The 17,776-nt window shown below is 39.4% G+C and overlaps 1 protein-coding gene and 1 pseudogene across 2 annotated transcripts in view; both read left to right on the forward strand.

Annotated features, from left to right (window-relative positions):
• The window catches only part of GRAMD1C (GRAM domain containing 1C), a 104,707-nt gene that overhangs the window by 66,646 nt on the left and 20,285 nt on the right, over nucleotides 1–17,776 (forward strand). For both annotated transcript variants that reach the window (XM_023213533.1, XM_023213534.1), the window contains one exon: nucleotides 3,891–4,028. In XM_023213533.1, the coding sequence (XP_023069301.1) occupies nucleotides 3,891–4,028 (138 nt within the window). The remainder of the gene's footprint in view (nucleotides 1–3,890; nucleotides 4,029–17,776) is intronic.
• LOC111542124 lies at nucleotides 6,830–8,865 on the forward strand (annotated as a pseudogene).

Raw genomic sequence — 17,776 nt, forward strand, 5'->3', positions numbered from 1 at the left:
AGCTCCGCCTCCCGGGTTCACGCCATTCTCCTGCCTCAGTCTCCCAAGTAACTGGGACTACAGGCGCCCGACACCACGCCCGGGTAATTTTTTGTATTTTTTGTAGAGACGGAGTTTCACCGTGTTAGCCCTGATGGTCTTGATTTCCTGACCTCGTGATCCGCCCGCGTCGGCCTCCCAAAGTGCTGGGACTACAGGCGTGAGCCACGGTGCCCGGCCAATGAATTACTTTCTTTAGAGGCCCCATCTCCAAATACAGCCACACCAGGAGTTAGGGCTTTAACAGAATTTGTCGGGACACAAACATTCAGTCCATAACAATAATCTACTTCCTTTGGTTAGAGTGAGTTAAAGTTGTAGAGAGAGGCTGGGAATTACTCTAATTGGGCACCTTTAACTCGGAAGGAGTGAAGAAGAGACATCTCCGCTGCTTTATATATAATACCCAGCACACAATAATAATGTGTTAGTCAGTGTAAGCCCATTTCCCAACCATTTTATGTAGATGTAAGCTTACTATGTTAATGTGTTTTCCTTAATATAAAATTTAATTTTTTAAAACATATTTTAAAAACTTCCAAAATATAGATTGTGTTATACTGCTTTTAAGTTTGAGAAAGATCAAAAATTTTAGTTTTTCTTGGTTGCACACAGTGGCTCATATCCGTAATCCTAGTACTTGGAGAGGCCGAGGTGGGAGGATTGCTTGGGCCAGGAGTTTGAGACCAGTCTGGACAAGACTTGTCTCTACATCAAATAAAAAATTAGCCCGGCATGGTGGTGCATGCCTGTAGTCCTAGCTACTTAGGAGGCTGAAGCAGGAGCATCACTTGAACCCAGGAGGTCAAGGCTGCAGTGAGCTATGACTGCACCATTGCACTCTAGCCTGGGCTACAGAGCCAGATCCTGTCTCTTAAAAAAAAGATAATAATAATAATAATAATAATAATAATAATAATACTTCTTATGTTTCAGTTTTGAGGATAGATGTTATAGACACTATGTGTTACTTTCTTGTAACCAACAATAGGAGAGAGAAAGGGAAAGAGAAAGAGAAAGCAAAAAATATAATGAAAGTAGTTGTTTAAAGGAAAATTTAGTACAAATTACTTGAGGCTTGTTGTACTTATTAAGTAGGCATTTTAAGGACTCTTTTTCTTAAAACTGTAAGATCATTGCTATTGAAGTTAGTGTAGTGGGAGATGTTTGGAAAGATCAAGGGTAGCAAAGTGACTGCTTTATTAGTGTCCTTACCATTCATGCTTTAGTATGCAGCAGGGCATGGATTAGTCATACACTGTTTACCTGAATTTAGGACTTTAGGAAGATCTCCTCTGGCCCCCAGTGGCCAAATAGGTAAGTAACACCAAAACCAGGATTTTTTTTTTTTTTTTTCTTTCTCACCTGCTTCTTTTATAAGAATGGTCATTCCAAAGTAGTTTCAGCTGGATGTGGTGGCGCACGCCTGTAATCCCAGCACTTTGGAAGGCCGACTCAGGTGGGTCACATGAGGTCAGGAGTTCAAGACCAGTCTGGCCAATGTAATGAAAGCCCATCTCTACTAAAAATACAAAACTTAGCTGAGTGTGGTGGCACAAGCTTTTAATCCCGAGAGTGAGAGTCTGTCTCCAAAAAAAAAAAACAAAAAACCAAAGAATCCTATAAAAGTAACATTGTAAGTTGCATAAAGGATAACAATAAAACTGATGAAAATTATGCATATCTAGAAATAAAGTATAGATTCTTTATTGCACATGAACTCTGATCACACTTTGCTCCTTGCAAAGGCTATTTGGCTTTACAGCAGTGAGAAGGTATATGTAACATTCAGACCTCTGTTTGGGGAGTTTTATTTAAAGTGTATGGTGATTTTTTTCTTATTAGATTATCATTAGATAACAAATCAGGTGCTCCTACTGGTTTCCCTAAGCACAGTCCAAAATATTGGACTTGTCATATGTATTTAATGGGTAAAATAATGAATCTATTTTTTTACTTTTTTAAAGTTGTTAAGTTATGAAGACGGTTGAAGTCAATGAACTGAACTGACAATTGAAAAGGTCACAAAAAGTAAACCATCCCAGGAGATTGGGGACGTGTGTATGGGTTTAGAGGGAGTGAGGGAGATTGCAGATCACTTTAAACCAAACATCATTTTATTTAGTGATAGTATGTTGATCTAGTATAGTGAGCAAGAGAAAGATAAGTCAATAAACCAATAAAAGTATAACTACAAGTCAGGATAGGTTCTGTGAAGGAAATGAACAAGATCAACAGAATCACCTTTAGTTGTTTTCTTCCTCTGTGAATATTTGAATTATTTTTACAATGAACATATAATACTTACATGTCAGAAAAAACTGTTTCCCAGGCCTAATTGGAAAGTTACCTCACAAAGCTTAGCAAAATTTCCTAGTTTTGTGATTCATTTCTACGCTGAAGGAGCCATTATTTGAAATTGCAGTAAATAGTTTTTGCCTACATAGAGTATTGTTGAAGGGAGAAGCAGATCAATATCTATCTGATATCCGTAAGTCCTTTATGCCTCGAGCAAAATAGGGAGACACAAATCATTCAATGAGGAATAAATAGCAATAGCTAGGGATGAAGCCGGAGCTGGAAGAGTTTTTCTGATTCATAGACTATTGCCCTTTGATTTCACCTGACTAATATTGGCAGATGCTTTACCCAGATCATTCTTAGAGCTTGATTTCTGAAACATGGGGAGCTTTTGTAGCAATTTTTATTCTGTATCAATGGGGCATAATCCTTGAAATAATAGTAAATGATCCTGGTCCTGAAATCATTACAATTTCATATTGGATTGCTTTATGCTACTTCCTCTATTATGCCAGGCTTCTGTTCCTAGGTATTTTTTTTTTCTTTTCTGTTTGATTCTTCTAAGTTAAATTCCTTCTGGCAGTATAAAATAGATGTTAAGTTTGTGTGCTCTGGAGCTGGAGTGAGTGCAAATTCCAGGTCAGTCACTCACTAGCCATGGAGCCTTGGCAATTATTTCTGTGATTCTGTTTCCTCATCTGGAAATAATGATGATAATTACCACTTATCTCATAGCATTGCAGTGAGGATGAGTCAATACTTGTAAGGTATGTAGCACAATGTCTAACATATAGTAAGCACTATGTAAGTATGGGCTATTTTATATAATATTTCTAGGGCATATGAGAATAGGTGAGCAAGATATTGCTTCTTCATTTGTCACTAGAAGTTTTCAACACCATTATGATTATCAAATTCCCAGAAAAAATGTATTATTTCATTGGGCATTATTTAGCTTTGATGAATACTTTTCAGAAGGATTTCTTAGTTCTTTTAATGTGTGGTGTTGAAAATAGGTTGTGATTATAGTCATTCTTGTCTTTGGGTAGTGAACATTAAGTCAAGTTGAAACATTATTCAGGCTGATAAGCTAAGTGCAGCAGATATTATAGCCATTGACAAATTAATATTTACTGAGTGAGCATTCAGAGGTAGAAGTTGCTAATTTCTATGGTAGATACTATGTTATGGGTCTGTATATTGTCTTTGTCCCTTTTGAAATATTCTTTTGAGTATTATGGCCATTTGGTATCATTCAAGTTAAATACTTCTGTATCTTTTGGGTTTTGACAGTTGAAATATTGATTATATGTAGTTTAGTTAACTATATATTGTTATGCATAGTTATAGGTTGTACATATGTATATATTTAATTCCTATTTGGATTTTTTTATTAGTGTTCTGGAATGTTCTCCTCATTGTAATCATATTTAAAGATGATTTTATGCCCAAAATAAAACAATACAAAGAAAACCCCACAAAACCCCCTAAAGCGTTAAAATAATCTTTCTTTATTTCTTCTCTTTTGGTTTGTGTTTCTGTTTTTCCAGAAAATGTTTCTGAGAAAGATCTTCATGGAAGACTTTTTATCAACCGTGTTTTTCATATCAGTGCTGACAGAATGTTTGAATTGCTTTTTACCAGTTCACGCTTTATGCAGAAATTTGCCAGTTCTAGAAATATAATAGGTTAGTCCTTGTGTTCTTACCTAATGATAAATTTGGGAGAATGCTATTATTCTTGGAAGGTTGAGCCTATATAAACTGATTTATATTGTGAGGAGGAAGAATTAGACATGCTTTGATTTTATTTTGGCAGTATATAAACTGGTATTCAAATATTTGGTTAAATTCACATGTGAACAGTATAATTATTTAATTAGGTAATGCTTCCAGCAAGTAAGTTCAGACCTTTTGAAAACTAAAAGTATATTTATTCATTAAGGTACCAATTCAATTAGGTTGAACTCAATTCAAAATGGTTTCATGTGAAACAACTGAATTTTGGTGGAGTGTAAATTGCAACACCCACTTTGCCAAAAAGCTTGGCAGTAACTACTAAAGGTATGAATTCTCTGTGACTCAGCAGTTCCACTCCTAGGTATACATTCATCAGAAATGGGTACATTTGTACTCTGAATGATGTACTACAGTGTTCACAGCAACATTATTTATGATGGTCCCAAACTCAAAACAGTTCAGGTGGCCATCAGTAATAGCATGGATGAATAGATTGTGTATATTCCCACAAAAGAATCCTATATAACAATGAAAAGAATACAAAGTACTGATACTTGTAACAATATGAGTAGAACTCACAGATAACAATGTTGAGCAAAAGAAGCCAGATATAAAAGAGTACATGCTATAAAATTTCTTTATATAAAGATAAAAACCAGGCCAAACAAATTTATGGACATAAAGTCAGCATAGTAGTTACTGTTGTGGAGAGTCAGGTAAGTAAAGACTGGGAGGGAGCTTTTGGGATGCTCGTATAAGTTCTATATCCTGATCAGAGTGGTGGTACATGTATGTATTCCCTTTGTGAAAATCATGGAGCTATACACTTGAGACTGCAGTATCTATGGACTACGTCAAAGACAATATATTTTTAAAAGTTCCACTTAAGAAGTTGGTTAAATTTCTTAATTGGAAATTAATGGTTAAATCCTCATAAGAAGAATTTCATTGATTATGTGTTAAAAAGTTTTATTTTGGGACTGGGTATGGTGGCTCATGCCTATAATCCCAGCACTTTGGGAGGTTGAGGCGGGTGAATTGCTCGAGCTCAGAAGTTTGAGACCAGCCTGGACCCGTCTGTACCAAAAAATACAAAAGTTAGCTGGGCATGATGGTACACACCTGTAGTCTCAGCTACTTGGAAGGCTGAGGTGGGAGGATCTCCTGAGCCTGGGAGTTGGAGGTTGCAGTAAGCTGAGATTGTGCCACTGCACTCCTGCCTGGGTGATAGATTGAGACTGTCTCAAAATAAATAAATAAATAAATAAATAAATATAAGTTTTATTTTGGTAAACATCTCAAATAAGCTTATAGTTAGTTTGCAACTGAATTTATCCTAAATATTTTAGATATTTTATTAACTTTGGGAGCACATGATTTAGCCTGCTACATAAAATTAGAATTCAGCAGCAGCAGCAGAGATTCATATAAGGTGAGTCATTTGACATAGTCAAAGAGAAAGTTGTTCTATAATCAATTTTATTTATTTATTTATTTGAGACAGAGTTTTGCTCTGTCACCCACACCCAAGCTGGAGTGAAGAGGTTCAATCTCAGCTCACGGCAACCTCTGCCTCCCAGGTTCAAGCGATTCTTGTGCCTCAGCCTCCTGAGTAGCTGGGATTACAGGCATGCGTCACCACGCCTGGATACTTTTTGTATTTTTTTTAGTAGAGGGGTTTTGCCGTGTTGGCCATGCTGGTCTCAAACTCCTGGGCTTAAGCAATCTATCTCCCTCAGCCTCCCAAAGTACTAGGATTATAGGAATGAGCCACTGCGCCCAGCTGCAATTTAGTTTATAATCTAAGTATTTTATTAACCGTTAGATTAATATTCCTTTATTTGAAACTTTTATGTAAACATATATATATATATATATATATATTTTTTTTTTTTTTTTGTGAGACAGGGTCTCGCTCTCTCACCCAGGCTGGAGTGCTATGGTGCAATCTCAGCTCACTGCAACCTCCGCCTCCTGGGCTCAAGTGATTCTTGTGCTTCAGCCTCTGGAGTAGCTGGGATTACTGGCATGCACCAACATGCTTGGCATTTTTTTTTTTTTTTTTTTGATAGAGACAGGGTCTTGCTGTGTTGCTCCAGGCCAATCTCAAACTCCGGAGCTCAGGTGATCCACCCGCCTTGGCCTCCCAAAGAGCTGGGATTGTGGGCGTGAGCCACCATGCCCGGCCTACACATAATTATGTATTCGTAGATGATATTGTTATGAATACTAGGAACCAAAATCAATTTTGTTCTTATTATTGATGGTAGAGTAGCAAAGAGATTGCTATCAATAGCTATTGTCTTGTGATTATGAGTTTTATAATTTTAAAAAATTATTTTTTCTATTCTTCCAGTTTTGAAAATGTGGGATGCCTGAGATACAAATCTTCCTCTTTACTCAGTAGCTAATATTTAACTTATTATATTTCTTCTGAATCTATTTTGTATTTTCTTGTGACTCATTTCTACCTAGAGAACTTGGTATTTCAGAAGAACTGGATACATTATTTCCCTTTATCTTCTGAGAGGATGCCTGTTAATGTTGCACTGCCATTTTTATGGCTGAAAAGACCCAGGAGGAATTGTTCTATGCTGGTGATAAATGAAGTTTGTTTTCTGAAACACAACTGCATTTGTTTTCTGATATATCTGGCTTCAATATCAATGATTATATTGACTGTCTGATGTTATAAATGGCTTTGCAAAACAAAGGCTTCCAGCTAATTCTAAATCTAAACAGTTATAAGTATGTTGCTGACTAGACCTAGAATTAGTCAGAAGCTTTATTACAAAAGAGGATCTGATCATGACTACAAAGCATGCTGCTCTCTTCTGACTTGCTACCTGGTAATCAAAGTTGTAGTTTTTCTTTCTTTTTTTGAGACAGGGTCTTGCTCTGTTGCCCAGGTTGGAGTGCAGTGGTGCAATCACAGTTCACTGTAGCCTCTACCTCCTGGGCTCAAGTGATCCTCCTACCTCAGCCTCAGTAGTTGGGACCACAGGTGTGCACCACAATGCCTGGCCAATTTTAAAACATTTTTTATAGAGACAAGCATCTCCCTATGTTGCCCAGGCTGGTCTTGAACTTGTGGCCTCAAATGATCCTCCCACATCAGCCTCCCAAAGTGGGGCAAGTGTGAGCTACCACACCTGGGCTGGTATTTCTTGAGATCGAGTTTCAAAGGCTTCTTTTTAAAAATAGTAAGAATATAATGATTTTTAAAAATAATTATTTGTGGATTAAATCTAATTCTAGCACTCAAATGACCACCACTCGATCTAAATTTTCCAAATTGGGGGTGCTGAGCAGAGGGAGCTGGGTCTGAGAGTTCTCCTGAGTGAAGAGGAGTAAAGTAGGGGGGATGTGGCAACAGTGCTGACAATGAGTTTTCTTGAAGGCTTTTTTTGGTCCAATTTGTGAGATCGATATTGTCTTTAATGATGGGGAAGCCAGGAAAATGACAGAAATGAAAACCGAAAATGGCAAAGTAGAAAAACACTATCTCTTTATAATGGAGAATCTGTTGCAGGAAAGGTAAATGTAACCTTTAAGCAACCTGGATAGAGGCTAGAGCACGAAGGAATTAGAATTGAATTTATAGGTCAAATGGAACTTTTCAATGACAAGAGTAATGCTCATGAATTTATAAACCTAATGCAAGAACTAGCCTCACCTGGAGAACTGACTCAGAGAAGAAGTTATGATTCTGAATTTATGCAAATGTTCGCTGGAGGTATTTTCTTAAAGTGACAATAGGAAGAACACTGACAGATTTAGTAAAAGAATATGATCTTATTGTTCACCACCTTGCCACCTGTCCTGATGTTAACAATTGTATTAAGACAGAAGTGGGCATTGAGGCCGGGCGCCGTGGCTCAGGCCTATAATCCCAGCACTTTGGGAGACGGAGGCGGACGGATCACGAGGTCAGGAGATTGAGACCGTCCTGGCTAACACGGTGAAACCCCGTCTCCACTTAACCCCTTCTCCACTAAAAATACAAAAAATTAGCCGGGCTTGGTGCCGGACGTCTGTAGTCCCAGCTACTGGCTGAGGCAGGAGAATGAATGGCGTGAAGCCAGGAGGTGGCGCTGGCAATGGCGCTGGCAGTGAGCCGAGATCGCACCACTGCACTCCAGCCTGAGCGACAGAGTGAGACTCCGTCTCCAAAAAAACAAACAAACAAACAACAACAAAAAAGTGGGCATTGAAGATTGTCTACATATATAATTTGAATATAATAAATCAAAGTGTCATTTAAAGCATGTAATAGTCGGAAAATTTTACTTCTTGGTAGTAAGAATAAAAATACAACATATGGAGTTACAACTGATCAAAAAAGAGATCACAGGAATTGGACCCAGTACCACAGCAGAAACAGAAACAATCACCAAATATGAAATAATGGATGGTGCACCAGTAAAAGGCGAATCAATTCCAATGAGACTATTTTTAGTGGGATATGACCCTACTCCAACAATCAGAGAAATGTGAACAAAAAATTTTCAGTAAGGTACTTTTTGAATTTAGTTTTTGTTGATGAGGAAGACTGAAGGTACTTCAAACAGCGGGAGATCATTTTATGAAGAAAAGCTCCTGAAAAACTGAGGAAACAGAGAAAAAACTTTCACCAGTGATTTGAATCTCCAGAATCACAGGCATCTGCTGAACAGCCTGAAATGTGAACTGAACAGGAGAACAAAAAAAAAGCAAAAAATTCCTGTAACCATTGAGTTAAGTTCAGCAGGTTGAAGATGGTTGCACCTGTAGAGGGGAGAAAGACCAAAACTCCATATATATTAGTCTTCCTTTATCTTACGGTGCTGCATTTATTTTATGGTATAATGAAATGTTTTTTATGTATATACCTTTTAAAAAGTGCTCTCTTTGAAACACTGGAACTTTCTTAAACTGCCTTTTTTTACTTCACACTTTGATTTGATGATAAGCACTCAGATGTGCATCAGCATAAACATTAAACATTTTCATGTGAGAAAAATAAATCAAATTAGGGGGTCTTTTTTTAAATTTTTTTTGAGATGGAGCCTTGCTCTTGTTGCCCAGGGTGGAGTGCAATGGCGTGATCTCGGCTCACTGCAACCTCCACCTCCCGAGTTCAAGTGAGTCTCCTCCTTCAGCCTCCTGTGTAGCTAGGATTACAGGTGTCCACCACCACGCCCAGCTAATTTTGTTTTGTATTTTTAATAGAGATGGGGTTTCACCATGTTGCCCAGGCTGGTCTCGAACTCCTGACCTCAGGTGATCCACCTGCCTCGGCCTCTCAAGGTGCTGGGATTACAGTGTGAGCCACCGCGCCTGGCCAAAATTAGGGGGTCTTTTAAATCTGTGTTCTTTTAAATCATTGTTTACAGTTACATGACACCACTTTTTAAATGTTTTTGATCTTTTAGTTTCAGGGGTACATGTACACATTTGTTATACAGGTAAATTGTGTGTCATGGGAGTTTGATGTACAGATTAATTCGTGATCCAGGTAATAAGCATGGTACCCAATAGGTAGTTTTCAGTCCTTACCCTCCTTCCACCTCCACCCTCAAGTAGGCCCCAGTGTCTGCTGTTCCCTTCTTTGTGGCCATGTGTACTCAATGTTCATCTCCCACTTGTAAGTGAAAACATGGATATTTAGTTTTCTGTTCCCGCAGTAGTTCACTCAGGATAATGGCCTCCAGCTCCATACATGTTGCTACAAAGGGCATGGCCTTGTTCTTTTTTATGACTGCATACTATCCCTTGGTGTATATGTACCATGTTTTCTTTATCCAGTCTACCATTGATGGTCATCTAGGTTGATTGCATGTCTTTACTATTGTGAATAGTGCTGCGATGAACATTCTTGTGCATTGCATGTCTTTACTGTTGTGAATAGTGCTGTGATTAATATACTTGTGCATGTGTCTTTAAGGTAGAACAATTTATATTCCTGTGGTTAGATACCCAGTAATGGGATTCTCAGGTCAAATGGTAGTTCTGTTTTAAGTTCTTTGAGAAATTGCCAAACTGCTTTCCACAATGGCTGAACTAACTTACACTCCCAGCAGCAGTGTATAAGCATTCCTTTTTCTCTGCAACCTCACAGCTGTTATTTTTTGACTTTTTAATAATAGCCATTCTGTCTGGTGTGAGATAGTATCTCACTGTGGTTTGATATGCATTTCTCTAGTGATTAGGGATGTTGAGCATTTTTTCATACGCTTGCTGGCCAGATGTATGTCTTCTTTTGAAAAGTGTTCATATTCCTTGCCTACTTTTTTATTGGGTTGTTTGTTTTTTTGCTTATTAATTTCTTTAAGTTCCTTATAGATTCTGGATGTTAGAGCATTTTCAGACACACAGTTTGTAAATATTTTCTCCCATTCTATAGGTTGTCTGTTTACTCTGTTGATAATTTCTTTTGCTGTGCAGACACTGTTTAGTTTAATTATGCCCCATTTGTCAATTTTTTTGTTGTTGCAATTGCTTTTGATGTCTTCATCATGAAATCTTTGCTAGGGCTTATGTCTAGAATGGTATTTTCCAAATTTTCTTTCTTTCTTTTTTTTCTTTTTCTTTTTTTTTTTTTTTTGAGACGGAGTCTTGCTCTGTCGCCCAGGCTGGAGTGCAGTGGCACGATCTCCGCTCACTGCAAACTCAGCCTCCCGGGTTCACGCCATTCTCCTGGCTCAGCCTCCTGAGTAGCTGGGACTACAGGCACCCGCCACTGTGCCCGGCTTATTTTTTGTATTTTTAGTAGAGACGGGGTTTCACCGTGGTCTCGATCTCCTGACCTTGTGATCCACCCGCTTCGGCCTCCCAAAGTGCTGGGATTACAGGCTTGAGCCACTGCGCCCGGCCCTTTTTTTTCTTTTTCGAGACAATGTCTCACTGTGTCACCTAGGCTGGAGTGCAGTGGTGCAAACATAGCTTACTGCAGCCTCAACCTCCTGGACTCAAGCAATTCTCCTGCCTCAGTCCCCCAAGTAGCTGGGACTATAGGTGCACACTACTACACCTGGATAATTTATGTATTTTTTTGTAGAGATGAAGTCTCACCATCTCACCCAGGCTGGTCTTGAACTCCTGAGCTCAAGTGATCCACCTGCCTCAGCCTCCTAGACTGCTGAGATTACGGGCGTGAACCACCATGCCCGGTCATTCCTAAATTTTCTTCAAGGGTTTTATAGTTTTAAGTTTTATATTTAAGTCTTTAATCCATCTTGAGCCGATTTTTATATATGGTGTAAGGAAAGGGGCCAGTTTCAATCTTCTGCATATGGCTAGCCAGTTATTCCAGCACCATTTATTGAATAGGGAGTCCTTTTCCCATTGCTTTTTTTTTGTCAACTTTGTTGATGACCAGATGGTTGTAGGTATGTGGCTTTATTTCTGGGCTCTCTGTTCTGTTCCATTGGTCTATGTGTCTGTTTTCATACCAGTACCATGCTGTTTTGGTTACAGTTGTCTTATAGTATAGCTTGAAGTTGGGTATTGTGATGCCTCCAACTTTGTTCTTTTTGCTTAGGATTACTTTGGCTATTGGGCTCTTTTTTGGTTCCATATGATTTTTAGAAAAATTTTTTCCTAATTCTGTGAAGAATGTCATTGGTAGTTTGATAGGAATAGCATTGAATCTATAAAATGCTTTGGGCAGTATGAACATTTTAACAATATTGATTCTTCCTATCACGAGCATGGAATGTTTTTCCATTTGTGTCATCTCTGATTTATTTGAGCAATATTTTATAATTCTTGTTGTAGAGATCTTTCACCTTCCTGGTTAACTGTATTTCTAGGTATTTTACTTTTTTTTTTCTATAATGCTATAATGAATGGGATTGTGGTCTCGACTTGGCACTCAGCTTGGATGTTGTTGGGTATAGAAATCTACTGATTTTTGTATATTGATTTTTGTATCCTGAAATTTTGCCGAAGTTGCTCATCAGATCTAGGAGTTTTTGGGCAGACTATGGGGTTTTCTAGGTATAAAAATCATATCTTCTTCAAATAGATACAGTTTGGTTTCCTGTTTGGATGCCTTTTATTTCTTTCCCTTGCCTGATTGTTCTGGTCAGGACTTCCAGTACTATGTTGAATAGAAGTGATGAGAGTGGGCATCTTTGTCTTGTTCTAGTTCTCAAGGGGAATTCTTCCAGCTTTTGCTCATTCAGTATGATGCTGGCTGTGGGGTTTGTCATAGGTGGCTCTTATTATTTTGAGGTATGTTCCTTCAGGGCCTGGTTTGTTGAGGGTTTTTAACATGAACAGATGTTGAATTGTATTGAAAGCCTTTTCTGCATCTGTTGAGATGATCACATGGTTTTTGTTTTTAGTTCTGTTTATGTGATGAATCACACTTACTGATTTGCGTATGTTGCACCAACCTTGCATCCCAGGGATAAAGCCTACTTGATTGTGGTGAATTCACTTTTTGATGTGCTGCTGGATTCAGTTTGCTAGTATTTTGTTGAGGATTTTTGCATCAATGCTCATCAAACATATTGGCCTCAGGTTTTCTTTTTGTGTTGTTTCTCTGCCAGGTTTTGGTATCAGAATGATGCTGAATGATGCTGGCCTCATAGAATGAGTTAGGGAGAAGTTCCTCCTCCTCAATTTTTTTTTTGAATAGTTTCAGTAGGAATGGTACCAACTCTTCTTTACATGTCTGGTAGAATTTGGCTGTGAATCCATCTGGTCCTGGGCTTTTTTTGGTTGATGGGCTTTTAATCACTGGTTCAATTTTGGAACTCATTCTTGGTCTGTATGGGGTTTTAATTTCTTCCTGGCTCAATCTTGGGAGGTTCTATATTTCCAGAAATTTATCCATGTCTTCTAGGTTTTCTAGTTTTTGTGCATAGAAGTGTTCATAATAGTCTCTGGGTGTGTTTTTTTTTTTTTTTTTTTTTTTTTTTTTAATTTCTGTGGGGTCGGTGGTAATGTTCCCTTTGTCATTTCTGATTGTGTTTATTTGGATCTTCTCTTTTAAATTAGTCTAGCTAGTAGTCTATTAATCTTAGTTATTCTTTCAAAGAGCCAACTTAGGATTTCATGATTTCATTGATCTTTTGTATGGTTTTTCACTTCTCAATTTCATTCTATTTAGCCCGGATTTTGGTTATTTCCTGTCTTCTGCTGGCTTTGGGGTTGATTTGCTCTTGTTTTTCTAGTTCCTCTAGGTGTAATGTTAGATTGTTCTTTCTAGATCTTTCTAACTGTTTCATGTGCGTGTTTTGCACTGTAAACTTTTAACTCTGCTTTAGCTGTGTCCCAGAGATTCTGGTGTTTTCTGTCTTTGTTCTCATTAGTTTCAAAGAATTTCTTGAGTTCTGCCTTAATTTCATTGTTTACTCAGAAGTCATCAGGAGCAGGTTGTTTAATTTCCATGTAATTGTATGATTTTTAGTGATCTTCTTAGTATTGATTTCTATTGTTTTTGCGTTGTGGTCCAAGAGTGTGGTTAATATAATTTTTGGTTTTTTATATTTGCTGAGAATTGTTTAATGCCTGATTGTGTGGTCAGTTTTTAGAGTATGTGCCAGGTGCAAATGAGAAGAATGTATATTCTGCTATTTTGGGGTGGAGAGCTCGGTAGATGTCTGTTAGGTCCATTTGGTTAAGTGTCAAGTTCAGGTCACAACTATCTTTGTTAGTTTTCTGCCTCAATGATCTGTCTAATACTGTTAATGGGGTGTTGAAGCCTCCCACTATTATTGTGTGGTTATTTAAGTCTCTTTGTAGGTCTCTAAGAACTTGTTCCAAGAGTCTGGATGCTCCTGTGTTGATTGCATACATACTTGGGATAGTTAAATCTTCATGTTGAATTGAACCCTTTACCTTTATGTAATGCTCTTATTTGTCTTTTAAAATCATTGTTGGCTTAAGGTCTATTTTGTCTGAAATTACAATAGCAATCTCTGCTTTTTTTATTTTTCATTTGCTTGCCAGATTTTTCTCCACCCCTTTACATTGAGCCTATGGATGCCATTGCATGTGAGATGGGTCTCTTAAAGACAGCATACAGTTGGCTAGGCACGGTGGCTGACGCCTGTAATCCTAGCACATTGGGAGGCCTAGGCAGGCAGATCTCGAGGTCAGGAGATCGAGACCATCCTGGCTAACATGGTGAAAATCCATCTCTACTAAAAATACAAAAAATTAGCTGGGCATGATGGCACCTGCCTGTAGTCCCAGCTACTCAGGAGGCTGAGACAGGAGAATTGCTTGAACCCAGGAGCTGAGATCACGCCACTGCACTCCAGCCTGGGTGACAGAGCAAGACTGTGTCTCAAAACAAAACAAAACAAAACAAAAAAACAGCATACGGTTGGGTCTTACTTATTTATCCAGCTTTCTGCTGCCTTTTAATTGGGGCATTAAGCCCATTAATATTGATATATGTGGATTTGATCCTGTCATTGTGTTGTTTAGCTGGTTATTTTGCAGACTTGATTGTGTGGTTGCTTTATAGTGTCAGTGGTCTATGTACTTAAGTGTGTTTTTGTGGTGGCTGCTAACAGTCTTTCATTTCCATGTTTAGCAGCACCTTAAAGACCTCTTGTAAATACGGCAGGTAACAAATTCCCTTAGCATTTGCTTGTCTGAAAATGATCTTATTTCTCCTTCACTTATGAAACTTAGTTTGGCTGGATATGAAATTCTTGGTCTTAGTTTCTTTAAGAATGCTGGATATAGGCCCTCAAGCCCTCAAATTTAGAGTTTCTGCTGAAAGGTCCTCTGTTGGCCTGATGGGGTTCCCTTTGCAGGTGGCCTGCCCCTTCTCTCTAGCTGCCTTTAGTATTTTTTGTTTCACGTTGATCTTGGAGAATCTGATGACTAGGTGTCTTGGGGATGGTTGTCTTGTATGTATCTTATAGGGGTTCTCTGCATTTCCTGAATTTGAATATTGGCCTCTCTAGTGAGGTTGGAGATATTTTTATGGATGATATTTTCAAATATGTTTTCCAAGTTGCTTATTCTCTATCCCTGTCTTTCAGGGATGCCAGTGAGGCATAGATTTGGTCTCTTTACATAATCCCATGTTTCTTAGAGGTTTTGTTCTTTTTTATTCTTTTTTCTTTATTTTTGTCTCAGTTAATTTGGAGAACCAGCCCTGTGAGATTCTTGTGAGATTCTTTTCTCAGCTTGGTCTATTCTGCTGTTAATACTTGTAATTTGTATTATGAAATTCTTAGAGTGAGTTTTTCAGTGCTATTAGATCAGTTTGATTCTTTCTTAAAATGGCCATTTTGTCTTTTAGCTCTTGTACCATTTTATTGTATTCCTTAGATTTCTTGGATTGGGTTTTGAGTTTCTCCTGAATTTCAATGATTTTCATTCCTATCTATATTCTGAATTCTATGTCTGTAATTTCAGCCTGGTTAAGAACCATTGCTGGGAAACTAGTATAATTGTTTGGAGGTAGGAAGACACGCCAACTTTTTGAGTTGCCAGAGTTCTTGCACTGGTTCTTTCTCATCTGTATGGACTGATGTTCCTTTAATCTTTGAAGCTGCTGTCTTTTGGATGGGTTTTTTTTCTTTGATGCCCATGGGGGTTTGATTGTGGAATAAGGTGGGTTCAGTTGACCATCTTCACTTCTGGAAGATTTCAGGGGGCCCAGGCTTAGCTCAGAACTCCTGGACTGTGTGCTCTAACTGTGGGGGGCTAGAGTTAGAGCACACAATTTTGTGTGTCCCCAGCTTTGTTCTCTGGCCCTTCGACATTTGAAATCTGTTGCACTGGAGGGGTGAAGGTGTTCCTGGTTCACTGGCCACAATACTCCAATGGGGTTGCTTGCCAAAGCAATTCACTGGGGTGGTGGCAGTGGGATCTGTGCTGCTCATGAATGCCAGCAGCCATGATGGCATGGTGGGGTGCTTTTGCATTGACTGGGGCAGGGGTGCTGGTGGGAGCCCTTTGTTTTCACAGGTGTCACCTTTGTTTTCACAGGTATTGTATACTGGCAAAATATTTTGGTGTTGTGTTTTGGGCTGTGATCTAGTAGGTAGTGTTTAAGAGTATTAGCTGGAAGATAGGCTCTTAATGCTGTAGCACAACTCATTTGTGTTTTGGCATGGTTGGTAGTAGTACTCCGGGGTGAAAAGGGAAAGTGATGACCCCCTACCCTAGTCAGCTCTTGGGCCTTGGAGGAGCCCCCTTTGACTGGCTCTGTGTCACATTTCTTTTGTTGGGTGTTTTGAATCACGGGGCTCTTTTAAGCAGAGGCCATGGTTGGCAGACAGGCCATATGCTTGCCAGGTCAACCCTGCAGCAAGAATTACACTCTGCCCCTCCACTGGCTTGCAAACCTGGGCATCTCACTTCTCTCAGTGATCTGAAAGGGAGGGCTTCTCCCTCCTTGGGCATCACTCAGGTCTGCACGTCCTACTCAGCTAAGAGCTGTGGGACTGGATGTGGTCACCTAGTCTGCTGTCTGGATACTTCCTAGGGGAACACAGGGTTGTATCTGCCCACATAGTTGAGGCAGAAGTGAGACCACTGGGCTGGACACTCTAGCAGGCATGGCCTGTCTGGCTACCAGCAGCAGGGGTGGGTGGGAGTCACCTACCCTGCTGTCAGGGTGTTTCCTGGGGCAACAGGAAGCTGTGGCTGCCAACTGATTTCAGGCAGCAGTGGGACTGTTGGGTGAAGGCTAGCACCAAGTCTTGTATGGCAAGCAGAGTGCAATAATCTTACTGCTCCCAGGCAGGACCGTGGCCTCTACTGGGGATGTGGTACTGGTGTCATTCCGTTCCAGAGTCCAAGGCTTATAGAGATCCCCATGGACTTGAGAGTGGTCACTGCAGAAACTCTGGGGTGGCTCTCTGCCTCAGTTTAGAAGCATGGGGTAGGGCCAGGGGAACCAGGGGAATTCTGCCAATCCTGGTCTTGCACAGGTCCCTGTGTACAGTCCTCCAGGGAACTCTCACTCACTCATCCTTTTCCATATTGAGGAGCTTTTCCTGGCTCCATGCTTGTTGTGGGAAGTCAGGGACCCCAAACAGAGGGACCAGCTGGAGCCGTGACAGAGGAACATAAATTGTGAAGATTTCATGGACATTTATCAGTTCCCCAAATTAATACTTTTATAATTTCTTATGCCTGTCTTTACTGCAGTCTCTGAACATAAATTGTGAAGATTTCATGGACATTTATCAGTTCCCAAATAATACTTTTATAATTTCTTATGCCTGTCTTTAATCTCTTAATCTTGTTATCTTTGTAAGCTGATAATGCACATCACCTCAGGACCACTGTTGTACAAATTGATTGTAAAACGTGTGTTTGAACAATATGAAATCAATGCGCCTTGAAAAAGAACAGAATAACAGTGATTTTCAGGGAACAAGGGAAGACAACCATAAGGTCTGACTGCCTGTGGGGTTGGGCAGAATAGAGCCATATTTTTCTTCTTGCAGAGAGCCTATAAACGGATGTGCAAGTAGGGAAGATATCGCTGAATTCTTTTCCTAGCAAGGAATATTAATAATTAAGACCCTGGGAAAGGAATGCATTCCTGGGAGGAGGTCTATAAACGGCTGCTCTGGGAGTGTCTGTCTTATGCAGTTGAGGTAAGGACTGAAATATGTCTTGATCTCCTGCAGTATCCCCAGGCTTATTAGGGTGGGGAAGAAACCCCACCCTGGTAAATTTGAGGTCAGACCGGTTCTCTGCTCTCGAACCCTGTTTTCTGTTGTTTA

This window comes from Piliocolobus tephrosceles, chromosome 2, assembly GCF_002776525.5.
Source record: "Piliocolobus tephrosceles isolate RC106 chromosome 2, ASM277652v3, whole genome shotgun sequence".
Lineage (NCBI taxonomy): Eukaryota > Metazoa > Chordata > Mammalia > Primates > Cercopithecidae > Piliocolobus > Piliocolobus tephrosceles.